We start from the raw sequence: 20,764 nt of genomic DNA, 5'->3' as shown, positions 1-20,764 counted from the left end.
AAGTCGTTTTGTATTTTTATCTCTTCTTCTGCTCTAATTGTATCTTTACTTTCTTTAACTAATCGTTTAAGTATCCTGTTTTCGCGTCTATAATCATTTTTAGTTTTCAGAAAAATGTCCTGATTTATCCTGGATTATAATTTTTCATTTTCCTTGATCATTCATATTCAAATATCAGCATTTTAATCTTGTAATATTTTTAAGATAAAATCTTTTATAAAAGGAATAAAACAGTATTTCATATATAAATTTACAATTTTCAAATTTAAATATTTATTTTAAACAAAAAATGGCTTTTCGACTATAAAACGTGACTTTTTAAGAAAATACTTAAATTTTCAACAAAATAATTAAATTTTGAACATAACATTTGAGTTTTCAACCTCAAAGGATAAATTCTAAACAAAATAGTGTCATAGAGTATATTTCAAAAAACAAAAAGATGAATATATGACTTCAGCAAAAAAATAATTTTCATTGATACTGATGCATTTTTACCGAACAAACATCAAATTTCAAACCAAGAAAATTATTTTTCCTTACTTAAGAAGGAGAATTTTTAAGTAAAAAAATGAATCTTAAAAAAGGAAAAGTTATATTTTCAGTTAAAAAAATTTATTTTAAACAAAAAGGATTTCGATTAAACAGGAAAATTGTCAATCAAATTCATAAGCCTTCAATCACAAAAATAAATTTTTAAGAATGTAGTTTAACTTTTACTAAAGTAGGTAAATTATCAATTAAAAAAGATAATTTTTAAAAAAGTAGTTTAAATTTCAAACAAAGAGATCAATTTTCGAATAAAAATTTAAATCTTCAAACAAAAAAATTATTTCTTAACAAAGTGATTTAACCAAATCTTTCAAATAAAATGGTTGAGTACTCAAGCAAAGAAGAATAATTTGTAACCCAAAAGTGGGTTTTTCATAAAAAAAATGATATTCTTACTAAAATAGATGAATTTTTAAATCAAAAAGATATATTAAAAAAAATAGTTGAATTTTCTGTTCAAAGAGATTTCAATTCACCTTTTACGATCAAAATATGCATTTTTAAACTAAAATGAGTTTACATGAAAAAAATGGAATTTTTAATCCAAAAAGACGAATTTTTAATAAAAAAGGATGACTTTTAAACAAAATCGTTGAATTCTCTAACACTTATATATTATATATTATAGTTGCAATAATAACACTATTATAGTTGCAGTTTTATCAAAAAAAGATGAAATTTCTCCTAAAACAAATGAATTTTTATTTAACAAAAAAAAGTTTCAAACAAATAATTGAATTTTTATCCAAAAAAGATTCCAGCTGACTTTTAAAGATCAAAATATGAATTTTTTTTAGCAAAAAATAAGTTTCTACGGAAAAAGTTGAATTTTCAATCATTTTTGTCCAAGCAAGATGAACTTTGTAATAAAACAGATGAATTTTTAATAAAAAGCGAAGCCTTTTTTTTAAATTGAACTTTTATCCAAAACACCAAAATATAAATTTTAAACGAAAAGTAAATTCACAAAAAGAGATATTTCGGGTCCTAATCGTGTACAAACCTAGGAATTTTGTCGACGTTTCGTGAACATTGCAGTTCACTTCTTCAGGGCTAACAGGGTGAACTACAATGTTCCCGAAACGTCGGCAAAATTCCTAGTTTTGTATACGATTCGAATCCGAAATATTTATTTTTATTAAAATGAATCATCGTGAAAGCATTAAATCTATTATAAAAAGTAAGTCTTCTACGAAATAGTTAAATTTTCAACAATAAAGTAGAACTTTCAACGAAAAGTATGAATTTTTAACAAATTAGTGTAATTTTGAACCAAACAGTTGCATTTTTATCTCAAGTAGATAAAATTTCTCTTGAGACAGATGGCTTTTTAATGAAAGAAAAAACAAATTTTCAAAAGAAAAAACTTCAATTTATATCCAGAAAAGATTTCAAGTTTTCTTTTCAATGCCAAAATATTAAAATATAAATAAAAAGTATATTTTCTACGAAATAGGTAACTCTTCAACAAAACACCAGAATTTTTTACCAAATAGTTGCATTTTCATCCAAGAAAGATGTAGTTTCTAATAAAAAAGGTGAATTTTAAAATTAAAAAGACAATTAAAAAAAAAAGATTTGAAGTTTCATCCAAAAAGATTTCAACTAATTTTTCAACACAAAAATAGGAATTTTATACAAAAAGTAAATTTTCTAGGAAATACTTTTCACCCAAGAAAATTTCAGTTCACTTGTCAGTAACTAAATATGAAATTTAAACAAAATGTTAATGTTTTACGAATAGAGCTGCATTTTAACCCAAAAAACTAATTTTTAACAAACCAGTTGAATTTTCAAACAAAAAGGATGTCTCTTTAAAAAAATTCTTATATATTCAACCACATAATAAAATTGATAACTAAAACGAAAATCTTTAGGAAAAGTTTTTGCTAATTTGCAAAAGTTACGCGCATGAGTGAAGGACTCCAAACCCTCTTCCGTAGGAAATGGTAACTAATTGTCACGACCCCCTCCCCTCTTGAGCTGTTAAGTCATTTAAATTCGGTCCCTTACCCCGTCTAACGGTATTGGTAATAATATGTTTTTTACATTCTCATCATTTATGATTGAGAAAGTATTAGAGTTGCCCCAAATTTGACACCACAGTTTTTCAACGGATCTCCACGTTTCGAGACCCCCCGAATTCGAAAATCAGGTTTTTACGATGGCGTCTGTCTGTCTGTCCATCCGGCCGTCCGTCCGTAAACACGATAAATCTCGAAAAAATGTACGGATCAAATCCATCTTTGGCACACTTTTTTAAAGTCCTAAAAGATAGGACGAGTTCGTTAACCAGCCATTTTTGATAAAAATTCAAAAAGTGAGCACATTTTTATAATTTTTGAGTTCACTTTTTTCTGAATTTGAAAAATCTATGTACGGATATTTATAGTATTGAAATGGATAAACAATTTATCCTAATGACTTTTTTCGATAAAAAGAAAATTCTCAGAGTTATAGAATTTTCAAAATTTGTTAAATCAACCGAAATTAAAAATTTTAAGCCAAAAACGCACGATATGAAAAAAAGCCAAGAGAAGAAAAACAGTGCTTTTTAAAATCCCTGCAAGACTGTCATAAAAAATTTTTGGATTTTCTTGGAAAATCGAAAATTCAAATTTTGATTGCACAACAAATAATGAAAAATCAAAAATTTCATTTTGTTGTCAAACTATGTAGGATACGAAACAAGGAGAATTAATAAAAATTGTTTTCCCAAAAAAGATCTACAATTTCGTTCAGAATCACTTCGTGATAGGACGCGTAATTTTTGTTTTATTCGTGAAAAATAACATTGAAAATAAAAAATAATAAATGAAAAATTTGTGGAAAAAAGACGAAAGTTAAAAAAAAAGACTGAACAAAACTTGTTTACAAATGTCTGTCGAAAATCTAGCGCGCAGCGCGAGTGTCAGGATTAGAATGTGTAGTTCGGGACGCTAAATATAAGAAGTGAGTGCAAGTGGGGGAAAGTAGGAAAAAAAATTAAAAATGAGGATGAAGGAGGGAAGGGAAGTAGGAGGAGCGGAATGTTATCTCGGGAAGGTAGGTGAGGAGGAAGTGAGGGAGAGGAGGTTTGAAAGACTTAATTAACGTTTTGGTATGTAACAAAACCCTGCCTACTTTGAGTAATTCTTAACGCTTACATTTTAAATTCATTAATTTTCAAAGTTTTCAATCAGAACGCATATAATTGTTAACGTTTTCTCAATCCTTAAAGTTTAAAGCTTCACAATATTGAAATTTTTTAATCTTACCCCATGAAGTTCCAGCGACTTCTTCAGGCTGCAAACTTCTCGACCTAGGAACATTATTTTTCGAGGTTGAAGGCGAACAAGGATGTGTTCGTTCATCCGCTGATGGTGGAGAAGTCGAACATCCAGCTTGATCGTCACCTTGAAACCGCACCCTCCTTAAGGTTGGTGTCGAAGGGTCTGGACTAAGAGTAACATTTGCCATAATATTCGTAGGTGGTGTTGTTGGTGAGGTCGAAGAAGACGCTGTGGCAACAGCACAAAGTGATTCCGCTATAGTCGAAGCAGCTAAAGATGACACTGGTTGTGGAAGTTCTGGCATACTTGAAGCATGAGAAGGAGGACAACTTGGCACACATCGTAGTGGCTCTCTATCCCTCGCTTGCATCAACCTGCAAACAATTACATTGAGTCAAAATACCAAGATACCAAAAGGGTGTCAAACAGAAACAGAACCCAAAACAAACTAATTTAAATTCGAAATCTGATAGCTTTCTCTTTCTGCGTAAGTGCAGAGAAAAGTCAACAACCTTCCCAAGTCGTTGTCCGTTTCTTCAGTATGGGATCCTCGTTCCTGAAGTAGCCTTTCGAGATTTCTCTCAAGAAGTACCCTGTCGAGCCCTCCCGACCTGGATCCAGTCCCAGGAAGTCCTTCACCCGGAAAGTCAACGGTAGTTGTTCCTTGAGTTGGAGTGGTGACGAGAGAAACAGAGACCGGCTGACGATGCTGCTTTCTGGTCATTCGAGGTGAATTCCTTGGTGAACTGAGAGTGTGCCTCGACACTGGAGGAGGTGGTGGACTGGAGGATCCTTCACTTGGAGGGGGTGGTTGTCTTCTAGGTGTTCTGAGAACAAAAATAAAGACGAAAATCAGTTCAATTGTTGAGCAGGGTATAAATCATCAAGGAAGTTCAAAGATCAAACAAACAGAAGACTTTCAACAACAGATTTGCTTTTAATTATTGTAGTACCCTTGTCAATCCTCTACGGAAAGATTTAGTCATCACAGTCTCGGGTTGCACACAACGTGAGATTACCTCTGAGCATGTCTGAAGATGGCTAAGGAATCAAGATTCGATCCCTACAATCACCTGGAAATAACTTCCAGGGGAATTGATAGATTACAGCTTGATATCTGGGTATCTTTGATGTGAGGATCGATGTTTAAGATTCACAATGGAGGATCAAAGATACTCCGAAGTAAATGTAGCATGCCATTACAGACTTTTGACTGTGGCCACAAGATATTATCAAGATCTCATCTGTCAGAACTCAGAAGGAAGATTATTGATGGGAGATATATGATTGAAGGAGGAATAAGAGGGCAAGGGGTCGATGAAGAATTCCATAAGTAAGTAGCTGACCTTGGATAGGCAGGAGGTGGAGGTGGTCCAGCGGAAGAATCGCTGGGTGTTGTTGGCGGCTCCCCTTTGCTGCAGGCTATGCTGCAGTAAATGGCTCCTCTTCGGGGCAAAAAGGGTCTTCCTAAGAGGGATGTTCGACAGGTGGCGCAGCAAAAGCAAACCTCTGTCGCGTGCCAATGTTGACCCTCGTGTGACATTTGTCCCTGATCGACTCCGATTGGCTCCCCACAGCTGTCACAATATTCTGCAAATGAGGCGTCGAAACAGTGGAGGCAGTAGGGTCTGCCCTCCCTCATCACGTATCGTTGACCCCCGAGCTGAAAGGCAAATTATAATGTATTTTATTACATGAAACTCTACCTTTCATTCGAAATTTTTCAAGATAAACGTCAGTCAGATTTTATTAGGGCTAACCATAAATTAGGTAATACAATTTCCTGCAAATTGTATCCCCCACTCCCAAATAGGATACGTCGTTTATGGATGGCTAATTAGGAAAAAGAAGATGGTTCGAAATCCAAATTTTATTTCTTTCTTCCGTTAACGACTTTATGTTGACCCCAATGAGGGGCCGACCATAAACTACGTTACCAATTAAAAGGAGGTGGAATGGGGATCAGTGATAGTAGCTTTACGAACTTAAACAACATTTAGTATGTTTCCTCATTATAAATTTTAACCCCTGTTTTCAAAATTCTTATTTCTTCCTCCTTTTTCCCGTTTTTTTTTTTACTTACCGCATGCGAACTGAATTAATGTAGAACCCAATTAGAAAGTTCAACTACTTTTTATTGAAAAGTATACTATTATATTTTTGGTTTAAAATCATCTCCTTTGGTTTAAAATCCTAGTAGTTGTTTGAAACTTTATTCTTTTTTTTAAATGCAACGATTTTGTAAAAAAAGTCATAATTTTTTGTAAAAATGCAGCTACTTGATTGAATGTTGAACTCTATTCTTGAAAATTTTTGTTTTCAAGATTCATAATTTTAGTTGAAAATTCCACTCCCTAATTGAAAATTTGACTGTTTTTATGAGAATTCATTTTTTAAACTAAAAATGTAGCTATTTCATTTTTGGTTTAAAAATGGATATTTCTACATTTAAAATTGATCTTTTCTAGTTGAAAATTAATGTATTTTGTTGAAAATTCAACTCTCTTTGTGGAAAATTAATCGTGCTAGTTGAAAAATTAATACGTTTTGGTTAAAAATGGAACTGTTTGGTTATAAATTTATCTGCTTTGGTTCAGGATTAAACTATTATCTTTAAAAACTTCGTCTTTTTTAAATGAAGTTCATTGTTTTCTATTACAAGTAATTTTTTTTGTATGTTGAAATATCAACTATTATTATCTGTTTAATTTCAAATTCATCTGTTTTGGTTGAAAAATAAACTACTCACTTTAGAGTTAACTACTTTTTTTTTAATTAATTTTTTGTGGTTGAAGATTCATCACTTTTAATTTCAAATTCATATTTTTGGCTTGAAAATTCAAACCTTTTGTAGAAAGTTCCTCCTTTTGGCTTAATAAATAAAAAACTTGGTAATAAATTAAACTACTCCATTCCAAATTAACGTTTTAAAAAATTGAAACTATTTTGTCGAACATTTAACAAATTGGTAAAAAATTTTAATTTTTTATTAAAAAATTATGTCTTCAAGTTGAAAATTTAACCGTCACATAGATAATTTGTCATTTTGCCTTAAAAATTCAACAATTTGCTGGAAAATTGATATGTTTCGAAATGAAATTTTAGAAATTTTAAGTGTTTTATATTTAATTCGATATATTGTTTACATTAATTTTGTTTGAAAGAATTTATTCCTGTATGTTCGTGAAAATCACCCTATTTCCTATGTTTTGAATAAATTTTAGGCTACGTTACTTCTCGACATCGATTGACATATCTTATACTTTTCTATCAACATTTTCTCATTGAAACTCTTATCACAGTAAACCTCAGGAATAAATTTTATCTTTCAAAAATATGTAAAGGAATTGAGTGTATGAGTGTAGTACTGAATATGTGTGTGTGTTTGTGTGCGTGTCATGAATGACGAGGTCCTTTCCAATTGGATAAGGAACCATTATTACGAACGATTGCGAGCGATATATAAATTTGCCAAAAGCTAGATGAAGAGAGAGAGAGAGTACGATTTCAATGTCAAGTTATCGGCGAGCACAGAGAGCAGAGCTTTGCCGACCGTGGAAGCAAGCACTACTGTGTAGTATGTCCCTTTTAATTTATTCTTTTAATAAATACTCGTACTATTTTAATGGGTAGCTTCTAATTTGCTCGTTTAATCACCATCCAAGCCCCCATCCTTGACATTACAAATATAAAAACGTTGCATCACATTTATCTAACGAAAGATAAAATTTATCTGAAAAAAAAGATAAAGTTCAACTGACGTAAATATTTTTTTGACATAGGTTATATGTCAGACAAAAGTAAGAGACTGAAGATGTCTAAGTAAGAACCCTCAGCCAACTTCAGTCCCTTTCTTTTTTTTGAATAAATCTTCAGTTTTCTATCGACTCTGATGTAGACTTAAAAAATTGTCAACAAACACTATTTGGTATAAACTAACCAAAGTGAAGACTGTGTATTCAGTAAGTGTAGGTCAGTGATTTTTGGATTTAAAATTAGTGAAATAAAGTAAGAATATTTAAAATTGAATACCGCGAGGATTTTGAAATTTATGAAGGACATTTTTTCTGTAAAAATTGACGCAGCCGTCTGACATATAACCTATGTTAAAAAAACATTTACGTCAGATAAACTTGATCTTTTTTTTAGATAAATTTTATCTTTTGTTAGATAAACGTGATGCAACGTTTTTATCTTTTTGAAAGATAAAATTTATTCCTGGGGTTTACTGTGATAACATCTTAAGCATACACAAAATTTATCAAATCCTATTTTCCAGTACCTAGAAAATTTCTACCGAATTCAACTCGTTGCAAAATCTTAGACTTTTGTATCAAAATATTGTAATGTAAATTCCATCAAATCTTATGGAATGCGAAAAATTTAATAGGAAAGAATAATATTTATCGACGGCTACAATTTGCTATCAATTTCATATCGATTTCCGAGATTCTGATATGTAGGATTTGATAAAAGTCTGAAGTGTATGATATTTGATAGAATTTCAATGAGATGCTATTGATACAAAATTATAAGATTTCTCAGCGTATAGAGTTAGATAAAAACTTGGAAGATTCTAGAACATAGGATTTGGTACAAGCCTTATGCCAATAAGATTTGATAGCTTTTAATGAGAAACTATTGATGTAAAAATATACTATTTCTCGATTATCAGAATTTGATAAAAATTCCTGAAATTTTGGACAATAGGATTTGATATGGAACATAGAATCTGATAAAAGATTGGTGCCGAAGATTTGATAAAGTTTCCAGGAGACGCTTATGATAAAAGAGTATAGGATTTCTTGAAAAATTGAATTTGATAAAAAGGTCTATCAAATGTTCTGCTAGATTTGGATTACTTAAATTCGTTTGATTAAATCAGATACGATTTCGATCAACTGTGTTTATCGAATTTTATGCAAACTCTACTTTTTGATAGATTTTGATTGACTTTTCCCTAAAAGTATAGAATTTGATTCAATTTCATGTTTTCCCTGGATAAAGAGTACCAAATTCTACAATTTTCTATACTTCTTTCATCAGAGGAGGATGTAAGACCTCGTAAAAAAAGTAATACAAATAATTCACTCACCTGTCGGTCGCACTCCAGACAAGCAAAATGCCTCATATGCCATGCTCTTCCCTCAGCTTCAGTGCACTCATCAGCGAGGATAATTTCATCACAGGCACAACATCTAGGTTTAAGCGTTTCTGCATGATGGCGTCCACAGTAAAGTCTTCCATCCCTCCAGAAATAAATGAGATCAACGAGAAGTTGTCTGCAGACACAGCAGACAAAGCACGCCGGATGCCAAAGGGCTGCAGGTCCTGCTCTACTTGCAGCAACAGCAATTTCCCCGGAAGCGATGGCTCTGCCGCATTCCCGACATCCGCTTCCATGAGCCCGCTCCACCTGGCTGGCCTGACCCCGGCCCAGCGCCTCACGTTTCCTCTGACCGGCAAAGACCCTCAATTCTCTTTTTTCTTCTTCACTCAAACCACTGCAATATCTAGCCTCGTTGTCGTGAGGTGGTAGCTGCTGAAGCAACTGCCTCACTCTTTCCCGTTCTCCAGCACTTCCCACATACGGGATCTTGTCCTCTGGGAGTCCAGAAAAGTAGAGATGAACCTAGAGGGGCAAACAGATACTCGTAAAGTCTCCTGTTCAGGCAACAGTTGCACCATGTTCCGTTCGCGATCCGAGTTCGAGAAACTGTTGGGGATTGGATTTGAGATTTTATGTTCGCGGCTGGGAAGTTTGCTAATCTGAATCTGAATCTGAATTCTAACACACTTAAGAGCGATTGATCATGCTTGAGGTCTGGATAGAGTGGGTACAGTTATGTTACAGTTAGGTATATTGCTTTCGATATTTTGAAGAATTTAATTTTTTATGGTGGGAATTATGGAAAGGGATGGAAAGTTGTTTCAGAGTAGTAAGTTGAAAAGTCAGTAAGGAGCCGTCCATAAGACACGCTACCAATTTTTGTATATTTTTTAGCCCACCCCGTTCCCCTGTTTGTTGACGAATGTGATTTCTTTTTACGAAACGATTAAACACGAATTTCAATTTTATTACTTGGTTGATAATTTCATTATTTGGTTGAAAGTTTTATTAGTTTGTTCAAAACCAAGAATTTGGTGAAAAACTCATCCTTTTCGGTAAAAAATTCAACAATTTTCGTAAAAAAATGGTTCTTTTGTTAATTAAAATTCAACTATTTTCGTATTAAATGCTACAGTTTGGTTTAAAATTAACGTGTTTGCTGAAAATGTATATTTTCGGAATTAAAATAGAACTTTTTTATGGAAAATTCGCCTTTTTCGTCGAAAGTTCGACAATTTCGTTTTAATTTTTTCCTTTCTTGACTGATAAATCTGTTTAGTTTAAAAAATCAAGCGTCTTCTTGAAGATTCGTTTTTTTATATGGATTCAACTATTTTTTATTTAAAATTAAAATCTTTTTTTGTTGAAATATCAACTTTTATCATTTTCGAAAATGTAACAATGTTGTAGAAAATTCGTCGTTTTGTATTTAAAATTTTATTATTTGGATGAAAATAATCGACTTTATTAGATCATTACAACTTTTTTCATCAAAAATAACAATATTTTTAGGTTGAAATATCAACTATTACATTTTTCATTACGATTTTATCTTATATGGTTGAGAATTCTAATACTTAGTTAACAGTTAAATTACTTTCTTAAAAATTATTTTGTTAAAGTATCGTAATTTCAGATGAAAATTAATCTCTTTGGTTGAAAACGTAAATCTTTTGTTGAAAATTCGTCTTTTTGTGTTAAAAATTCAATTATTTTGGTAGAAAATTCAACTATGGCTGAAAGTTTTTTTTACGACTCATATTTTAGGGTTGAAAATGCAACCATATGTAGGTAGATAATTCCTACTTTTAACTTGGAAATCCGTATGGTTTCAAACATTAACTATTTGATTGAATAAACCTCTTTTTGGATGAGTAAAACTGTTTATTAATTCAAATAATATTTTTCGGTAAAAATATGATCTTTTACAATTTTCGTCAACAATTAATCTTTTATGGCTCAAAATTCAACTGCTTGGTTAAAAGTTGAAGTACTTAGTTAGAAATTTTTTTTTCAAAGATTCATCATTTTAGATATAAATTGACTTCTGCTGTTAAAAATGGAAATATTTTGTAGAAAAGTCGTCATTTAAAAAAAAGTTCAACTATTTGGGTAGAAATTTCAAATATTTTTTTGAAAATAATTTTTTTTTTAAATTTATATTTTAGAGTTGAAAATTCTACTATAAGCTATTTGAGTGAAATTCGTCTTTTTATGATGGATAAAACTGTTTTTTATTTAAAACAATATTTTTGGTTAAAATATCAAGATTACATTTTCGTTGAGAATTTTTTTTTGCTTGAAAATGTTACGACTTGGTTAAAAGTTGAACTAATTTGTGAAAATTTTTTTTTCGTTCAAGATTTATAATTTCAGATAAAAATTCATGTCTTTGGTGTCATATTCATCTTTTTTGGTAGAAAATTAATGTTCTTAGTTGAAGCTTCATCTCTTTGGTTTGAAATTCAACTTGAAAAGCTTTCAATTTAATTTAATTTAATTTAGTGTATACATTAATACAAGAAGATTTATTTTCTGATGTCCAGAATTTCTATTTATAATTCTGAAAATGAATTACCACCTCAAAAAAATGGGAAAAAGGGGGGAACTTAGATCAAGATTCTCAGTTTAAAGTGTTTTAGACGATTTTCAAAATTTAAGGGGAAAAGGGGGGTTTAGGTAAAAGAGGGGATCAAAGTTTGAAAAAGTTTTAACTGAAAATTAGGTTAGCAATTTCTTTTCAATTTCAAATGCAGGAAAGTTAAAATCTCACTTAAATCCTAAAAATCCTTCAGAAGAGTTTATAGGATTAGCTGTAAAACCAATCAAAATCGAGACCGCTAGAAAAACTGTTTCTCTGAAAGTTGCAGTTTCTGCGAATCTACTGATATAATATTTCAGTTCCTAGAGTGTTTCCTTCGGATTCGAAGCGAAGGAAAATAAAATACAGGTGCAAGGGGATCCGATACACCTGCCTTAAGTATCCTCTTTGGCCGTTGGTACTTCTTCGTGTGAAATTCTTCGTTCGCTGCTCATTTTATACGTTCAACTTCACACGAATGGGGAAACTTTTTTCTACTTTTTTCAATCTAATAAATTATAGATGTATGAAAGGCATCAACGTATTTTCACTTTGAATAATTTTGTATAATAGGATAGGTCAACACAACAAAATTCGGGGATTAGAAATGGATACAACGCGAAAAGTAGCGTCTTGGGATGCAAAAAAAATTGATTTGGAATCGATGGTGAACAGCTAAAAAATCCCACTCACTCTGCCACTGTATAATTGTCGAATTGGAAAATTAATGAATCATGAATTTCCCTCATAATATAATTTCCGAAAAATAAAATTTCCGATACTGTAAAATTTCCGAATTGGAAAATTCCCGATAGAAAATTGACGAATTATAATATATACAAACTAGAGAATTCGTGAATATAAAAAATTAAAATTGTCATAAAGTGATAATTTTATTAAATACCAGCATCGGAATTTGAAAAATTCTCAGTATATCCAATTTTGATTTAACAGTTTGGCTGACTTTTTTTTCTTGGCCAAAAAATCTTTATTGGTTAAAAATTCAAATATTCTGTTAAAATTTCCTTTTATTGGTTAAAAAATTTATCTCTTTTGGCAGAAACATAATCTTTTTTGGTTTGAAATGCAACTTTTTAGTTTAAAATGAACTGTTTGGTTTAGGATTCAACCACATTATATAAAAGTCGTCTTATTAAGTTAAAGTTAACTGTTTTTTTGTTTTAAGGTAAATTTTTTGGTAGAAATATCAACTATTTGGTTTAAAGCTAACTACATACAATAAAGTTTATTTTCTTTGGGTGTTTAATTATTCTATGGTTGATTGAAAATTATACTTTTTTAGTTGGACGTTCGTGCTGTTTTCTTAAAAATTCGTCGTTTTATTGGAAATTATTCTTATTAAATGAAAATTGTTCTGTTTTGATTGATGATTCAACTTCATTGTTAAAAATGTATCTTTCATGTTTGAAAATTTTAATCTTAGCTTGAACATTTCGTTATTTAGTTGAAAGTTTTACAATTATAAATTGATTAGTAAAAGTTACTGATCAGACAACTGATTTTAATAGTGAAAATTATAGATTGGATCATTTTAAATAACTCATACAATCAATGAGTTAGAATGACACTCGTCGAATCCGCATTATTTAAATCAGTAAAAATTGACTACAAACCAGTCACTTTTGACTGATTCAAACTTACAGTTTACTGTATCTTTTTTATTTAATATAGAAAAACTTTTTTAAAAAACCTTTCGAACCTTAATACACCCTTTAAAGAAGATTGATCTATTTTCTACTGTGTAGTTATTGGAATATATTATGGAAGATAAAGTATTGAAATTGATATCTCAGGTAGGAAAATTAATTGAAAATATGAAAGGGCAGGTAGCAAGACGAGGCGAGGGTTTAAAAAATGGTTATTTGACAGAGCGCGTCATCCTTGAAGCGATATTCTCTGGGGCGTTCGGTGTAATCACTGTAATTCTCGTAAGGACGTAAGGATTGAAATAAATAAATGATCGCTCACCTGATCGGGCCTGAGGCCCGGAGGTACCCAGGTATACTCCTCGAGAGCACAACCGCTGTCGTCATCGCTCTGAGAGTGCCTCTGATGATGATGATGCTGGACCAGAGGATCTTGGAGAGCTGGTGCAACTGGGGGAGGTTGAACAGGACTTTCGAAGGGTTCCCGGTGAGAGCCAACGGTCGCGACTGTACCGCTGCTCTGGAAGGCCATTGCCATCGCCATTCGTGAACCTGGGACCAGGCCCAAGCTCGAAGTGCCCCCAACTTCCGCCGATGATGACTGATGGTGATCCTCTCTTGGGCACCTGCAGCTTTTGCACACCTTTCTGCAAAAAACAAAAAAATACTGCCTAGTAATTGTTCGCTCAATAAGTCTCATTGTCAGTTTTGTGCATCACTGTTTGTTTGAAATTGAATAGTAATATAAGTTATCAATAAATAATTTATTAATAGCAATTAAATTAATCTCAATAAAAATGTGTAATGTTTAGAGTTATAGAATTTCATCTTTGAAGCGTTCATTATTGAAATGGTTCAAAATTGAATGCGTGCAGAGTAATAGAATTCAATAAATAATTAATGGTCTTTTACCTTTCTAGATAGTACAACTAAAAAGTTTAAAAATAAGACATCTTTAAAATTAAACTTAAGAATTGAACAATTTTCTAAATTGTAATTAATGTTATTTCAAAATATATAGTGTCGGATCACTAACCGGGCGATCTAATAAAAAATAGGCTTGACTTTGAAAGGTTGTAGCGCCGTCCATAAAATAGATAAAAATATTTTTAACCATTGGAAACATTATAAAATTCTACATTAAATGAACCCTAGTTGAAATAATTTTACCTTCTAGATGTTGAATTGAAACGTTAAAATTCTTAATCCAGGATGCTCGCATTTCAAAATTATTATTCCATGAACCCACGAAGATTTCTCAATGTTCAAAAAGAAATATAAAATTCTAAATATCACTGCTGCAAAATATAAAAATAATAAATTTCTTTCTCTGACTCCTACCAAGAGATGAAGTGGAATTACAAAATTCCTTAAAAATCGGAATTTCATGTATGTTATTCTCATGTGATAATTTAATACAAGCATGGCCGCATTATTTCATCTGAACCTCATCTAATGCAGAATTTAATAAGCTGAGCAACGATTTTTTTGAATTATATTTATCTATATTTTGGAAGGCGCTATCGCTTTTCAAAGTCAAGGCTAAAATTTAATAGGTCAAACGATTAGTGGTGTAATACTCAGTAGTCTGAAAATATTTTAAAAAAATTTAAAAACTCTTTAAACTAGGATATTTGAGTGATGTTTGAAATTAAGTAGATAGAAAAAATGAACACTTTTGACTATGAAGCATGTATATTGGATAGTAATAAATAAATAAAAAAGTTGACACTATACATACGGACAGTATCGGACAACTAAGCAGATAACCTAATAAAAATTTGGCTTGACTTTGAAATGTGATAGGGCCGCCCAGAATACAGATACAAATATTTTTTCAAACTATTGAAAAACTAATTAAATTCTGCGTTAAATGAGCCCTAGTTGAAGTTATTTATCGTTCAGGGTTTTGAATTATCACGTGACAAAGACAACAATAAGTTTTCGATTTTTAAGGAATTTTGCACTTCGACTTCAACTCTTGGAACGAGCTAGGAAAAATAATTGATTAATTTCATATTTTACAAAAGTGATACTAAGGATTTTACCTTTCATTTCAGCAATTAAATATTGAAAAATCTCCACGGGTTCAGGAAATAAAATTTTTTTGGTGCGAACATGCTAAATTTAAAATAAATTATGAAAAGAATTTCGACGGTGGGGTAATGAGAAGGCTAAAATTTATTAGGTCGCCCGGTTAGGGGCCAGATACAATTCGTCGGTCATGTATGTATTTCCAGATAGATATTTTTTCAATTCAATTCTTTAAAATGTGAAAAATTCTTTCTAAGTACGACATTCAATTATACTAAAAAGCATGTCTGACATAATAATCTGGCCTTTTTCTAGAAATTTTTATATAGATTTAAAGCGCCATAAAATAAACTTTTACTGGGAAATTACATTGAAAGAAGTCTATCAGGGTTCAAATCGACAAATACGATAAGGCACCGATACTAATAACAAGATCGGCTTTCTCGGCACGACAAAAGAATTATAAGGAGCTAACTATGTAAAAAGGAAAAAGCGAGTGAAAGATGAACGAGTTCTTTCTGCGCAAAGGAAACCTGGCAGTGCCACCTGGATCGCAGGGTAATTTCAACCGGGTAATTATTCGTAAACCGAGTACCTTTGAATTCCAATTAGGCTCGGTGCACTACTCGTAAGTCAAAGGCATTGGTCGTCGGAAAGCACGCACGCGCTTGCATCGGATTTAATGAAATCAATACTTCATCTGCGTGAATGAATCAAACCAATACATCCATCTAAATCCACACTTCAATTCTCTATTTTCTCACCCTTCTAAGACCACAAGAAACTATAAACGTATTTTATGAAGTTTTCATTTCCCCTGGCCAAATAGTGAGGAGGACACGTGTATAGAAGTATGTTTTACCGTGGTTAAAAACAATAAAAACAAATGTGTGTGCGTGTGATTGCTAGAGAGATTGATCAGCAACCTGGGTCGGAGCAGTGTTGCGGAACGAACGTGTTATTTACATAAATAACACGAGAATTCTGGATCAATCTGAAAATTCTCTATCCCTTCCCCACATTACCTACTCTTTTCCCCACCGAGTGAGTCACGTATACCCCGAAAGGGAAATTGTTTAATGGTGTAATAATAATAATAATAATATATATATATATATGATAAATTATATAATATTTCCGACTGTGTATACTTTTTCCGCCTGGGATGATAGTTGTTATTTTTTATCCACATATCTTCGGTCATTATTTTTGGTATTATAAATGCTAAATAATTCTTAGATATAATTTGTAACGTCTTTATTATTAACAAATAATTAATGATTAATAACTGATGAGTCATTGAAAGAAAAACTATTTTTAATCTTTTATTATTACAATTTAGTTATAATTACATGTATTTAGAACATAGTTATTGTAAATATCATTCAGTATTGAAATGCATTTTTTTATCATGCGGTTTTTTTAATAACTCTTCAATAATAATTAAGCAATAAACAATCGCTTATGCCAAAGAAATTGAAAACAACCTACATTTTTTGTTCGAAACCTTCCAAAATCTCCATTTTTGTTGAGTTTTTTGGAAACCTTTACAAGTTTGAAATTATTTTTGAGTCTTTTTAAAACTTCTAAACATCTCTTAAACTTACACGAATTTGTTATAAAATTTAGATATTTTATAAAATTGAAAATTTTTACTCTCAAATCTCCATTTTCTTTTCGAAATTTTATAAAATTATTTAACATGCTCTGAAATTGCTTTCAATGTTCTCCTAAAATGTATTTTTCAAAATAATATATCATTCCCCTATGAATCTTAAGAATTTTTTCAATTCTCTTGAAACATATGAAAATTCTTAAAAGGTTTTAAATTTTTTTTCAAAATCTTCAAAGATCCATTATTTGTTTGAAATCTTTTTAAATCTTTATAAATTCTGCATAACTTAACGAAATCGTCATAAAATCTTCAGGATTATTTGTTGAAAAATTTTGAAATATTCTATTTAAATTAATTTAAAAATAAAATGTAGTTTACATTTCAACAGAAATCTCGATAAAATGTTTTTATTATTTTGAAGCACCTCAAAATTCTTTAAAGGCTTCTAAACTTTTGTTCGGAATTTTCAAAAACTTAAATTTAGTTTTGAAATTTTGCTCAATTTTCTATAAAAATTTATTTTTTGAAATAAAACATTATTTGAAAATTCCTCAGGAATCTTTAGAATTTTTGTTTTTATTCTATAAAAAATTTTCGAACATTTTTCATACTTTCTTTTTTTTTCAAAATTTTAGCAAATATAAATTTTATACGAAAGGAATGTAAAAAAATATCGAATTTTCTCATTAATTGCATTTACATAAAAATTTAAAAATATGGATGACCTTCTGAAAAGCGGATATGCCCGATTTCCTTTAAACTGCATATAACTATGTATTTTGATGCGCTTATTACGAATATGATAGCGAAAATTGGCGCAAATTTGATTTTCATGGCGAAATCATAAAAAACCAAGAAAATCATGGTTTTTTGAGTTTATCTCAGCTAATATGCAAAATTAAAAAAAAATGTTTCAAATAAAAGTTGGAAAAGGGTGTGATCTTACATTATTTCTGTGACAGTCACAGGGGTGCCTTCCCACCCCCACGGAGCGTTGAAAAAGGAGCAGGGATGTGATCTTACATTATTTCTATGACCAGTCACAGGGGTGCTTTCCCGTCCCCCACGGGGCGTTGGAAAAGGGGCAGGGGTGTGATCTTACAATATTTCTATGACTAGTCACAGGGGTGCCTTCCCGCCCCCACGGGGCGTTAAAAAAGGGGCAGGGATAATCAAATCTAAAAAAAATATTCTCTTCCAAATAATCCAACCTTCTCGCGGTGAAGAGCGTGAGTAGGCAATAAGCCGGAACTACTGGATTTACCATTGATTTTCTGGGAAACTATCATTCCCATAAAAAAATGCTTATAACAAAAAATGTGTATTTTGATGAGATCTACAATTTTTATTTTAAGCATTTTTTCAATGTTTCATATTAGCTGAGAAAAACTTAAAAAACCATGATTTTTATGGTTTTTTAAAAATAATTTCACCATGAAAATCAAATTTGCGCCAATTTTCACTATCGTATCCGTAATCAGCACGTTGAACTACATAGTAAACGAAGTGCGAGGAAAATCGGGCAAATCCCGTTTTCGGAAGTACACGCCCCTTTTTCCAACGCCTCATGGGGTTATAGACTTCTTTCACTTTCATTTTTCCGAGTTTCTCGGAAACAATCATTCCTATAAAAAAATACTTACAATACAAAATGTGTATTTCGATGAGATCTACAACTTTTATTTGAAATATTTTTTTGAATTTTGCATATTAGCTGAGATAAACTTTAAAAAACCATGATTTTTATGGTTTTTTGATGATTTCACCATGAAAATCAAATTTGCATCAATTTTCACTATCATATTCGTAATCAGCGCATCAAAATAAATAAGTATACAAAGTGCGAAGAAAATCGGGCATATCCACTTTTCGGAAGTACACCCAAAAATATATATAATTTCTTTAATCAGGCCGGGTAAATCTCTTTGGAATTTAATGCTTAATTTGTCGAAGAAAAAAATCAAAAAATTGTCAAAAATTGCCTTCTGCAAGTTATTTTGAAATTCTTTTTTCTATTTCATGTGACTGTGATCTATTGAGAGTTCGAGTCTGTTCCCATGGTTACTTTTCCATTTACATAAGGCCAGATACAAAATTTGAAGCACTTGAAATGTTAATCTTTCGTCACATATTTTGAAAATCTTTACAAATTGGAAGGCTAAAAAAAATACTTTCTTCAAATTTCAAAAGATCTTTGATAAAGACCTAAGTCACAAATCTCTGAAAAATAAATCCCACGAAATTTATGAAACCTGCCTAGTGCGTATTAAAACGACATTAAGTGATAAAGCTGGAATGAAAAATGAAAGGTAAAGATCCAGAAGATCCTCTTTGAAAAAAAAACTGATGGTTTTCATCGTCCATTAAAAAAATGAAGGGGGATACCTTCTGCAGAGGCAATGGCTATTATTTCGAGCTACCTGCCTTAAAGTTAAGGTCAGTTCGAATACGCCACAGATTGCTCTGGACACCGTCTGTACACAAAGGACGTGTTAAGAAGAGGTTCGAATGGAATGAAGAGAGATCAGGTAGAAGCCTTCAAGCCGGAGATACAGTAACATAAAATTAAATTATAATGCCCGAGGATGCCTCAATGAAATCAAGGGGTGAACCTCCAGGAGAAGAATAAGATACTCAGACGCAAACCGGACTCATTAAGGGGGCCTAGAAGTCATACGTAAACTCAAGAATTAATAACCTCAATCATGAGTCGGGGATTTTTTTCGATCTCTGAGCCCTTCGAACCCTCACGACCTTGGAAAGCGTCGAACATTTATTAAAAGTTTCTAGAATATATAACTCAAAACTAGTGCCTCGTGACTGAACGGTTACAGGTTTCAACAAATCCTCTTTAATTATAAACCAAAACAATTACAATTATAAAATTTTATTATTTATTACAGCATAAAGCCAAATCCATTTTGGGGTAAGCGTAACTCATTTGCTTTTAGCCTCGTTATAGTGCCGGGGATTAAGTTAATCATATGACGAAAGTCAAAGAGGGAAGTGTAGTAAAAGGTTTAAAATTTTTATATAAATCTAGAATTCTCGTGTCGATGATCTATCTTTCTAGTAATCACCCTAGGCAAACAGCTTCACAAAGTCGTAATGTGTCACAGGTCACATAGAAAAATCATCATAAAATTCTTATAAACTATTTTTCTCGGCATTTTCCTGTCTTGACATACAACATTAGCTTCCTTTGCCTTCATACATATTTTCATGCACGATTTTGTGTTTCTATAATGGCTTTTTTTTGTATCGTCCTAGAGTCTCATTCACATATTCCCACCATTCTTTCCTTGTCCTGCATCTGGGTGCGCTACCATTCGCTTTACCTAAATATACCTTTTCCGTCAATCATTCTCCTTTCATTCTTTCAACGAATTTTGTTCACTCTTGCCAGTCATTCCTCTACACATGCTTTAAAAATTCTCTCATTACTGACTTTGCCCATTAGCGTTTTACCGCATATACACCGTAAGAATCGCATTCTAACCGAGTTAACTTTACTCTTATCCTTTTCTTGGTAGGTCCAGATCTCTTTAACTAACAGCACAGTGGGTGCATGTAGAGATCCTCAAGGGAGAGTTGAGACACGGAATACCCCAAATCTGAATGGCGCCGCTGTACCGGAACTAGTTAAACTTTTATGAGTTTTGATCGGCATGAGCTGGCACTATTTTCAAAACACAATTTTATTTTTAAGAGGATTTAATACAGAATAAAGACAACAATCAAAGAAGAACCTTATAAATGATTAGGTAGGTTAGTTATTAAGATAAGGGAAAAATAATATTCATTGTGAAACACATATACTTCAAAATTTGCATAAACTACCAGGTGTATACATATGAAACCGGTATTTTTTCAAGAAAAAAACACATTTATTTCAAGAGAATGATAACAAATATTTTATTCAAAGTATGCGCC

General features: G+C 31.6%; 1 protein-coding gene across 3 annotated transcripts in view; it reads right to left on the bottom strand.

The window, feature by feature from the left end:
* LOC117177438 (protein prickle-like) overlaps positions 1-20,764 on the bottom strand; it is a 495,169-nt gene that overhangs the window by 1,279 nt on the left and 473,126 nt on the right. For all 3 annotated transcript variants that reach the window (XM_033368120.1, XM_033368123.1, XM_033368121.1), the window contains 5 exons: positions 13,505-13,829; positions 8,920-9,456; positions 5,171-5,487; positions 4,337-4,651; positions 3,810-4,198 (listed from right to left, as the gene is read on the bottom strand). In XM_033368120.1, the coding sequence (XP_033224011.1) occupies positions 3,810-4,198; positions 4,337-4,651; positions 5,171-5,487; positions 8,920-9,456; positions 13,505-13,829 (1,883 nt within the window). The remainder of the gene's footprint in view (positions 1-3,809; positions 4,199-4,336; positions 4,652-5,170; positions 5,488-8,919; positions 9,457-13,504; positions 13,830-20,764) is intronic.

The sequence above is a fragment of the Belonocnema kinseyi genome, chromosome 7 (assembly GCF_010883055.1).
Source record: "Belonocnema kinseyi isolate 2016_QV_RU_SX_M_011 chromosome 7, B_treatae_v1, whole genome shotgun sequence".
NCBI classification, from domain to species: Eukaryota; Metazoa; Arthropoda; class Insecta; order Hymenoptera; family Cynipidae; genus Belonocnema; species Belonocnema kinseyi.
This window is presented reverse-complemented; position numbering and strand designations above follow the sequence as displayed.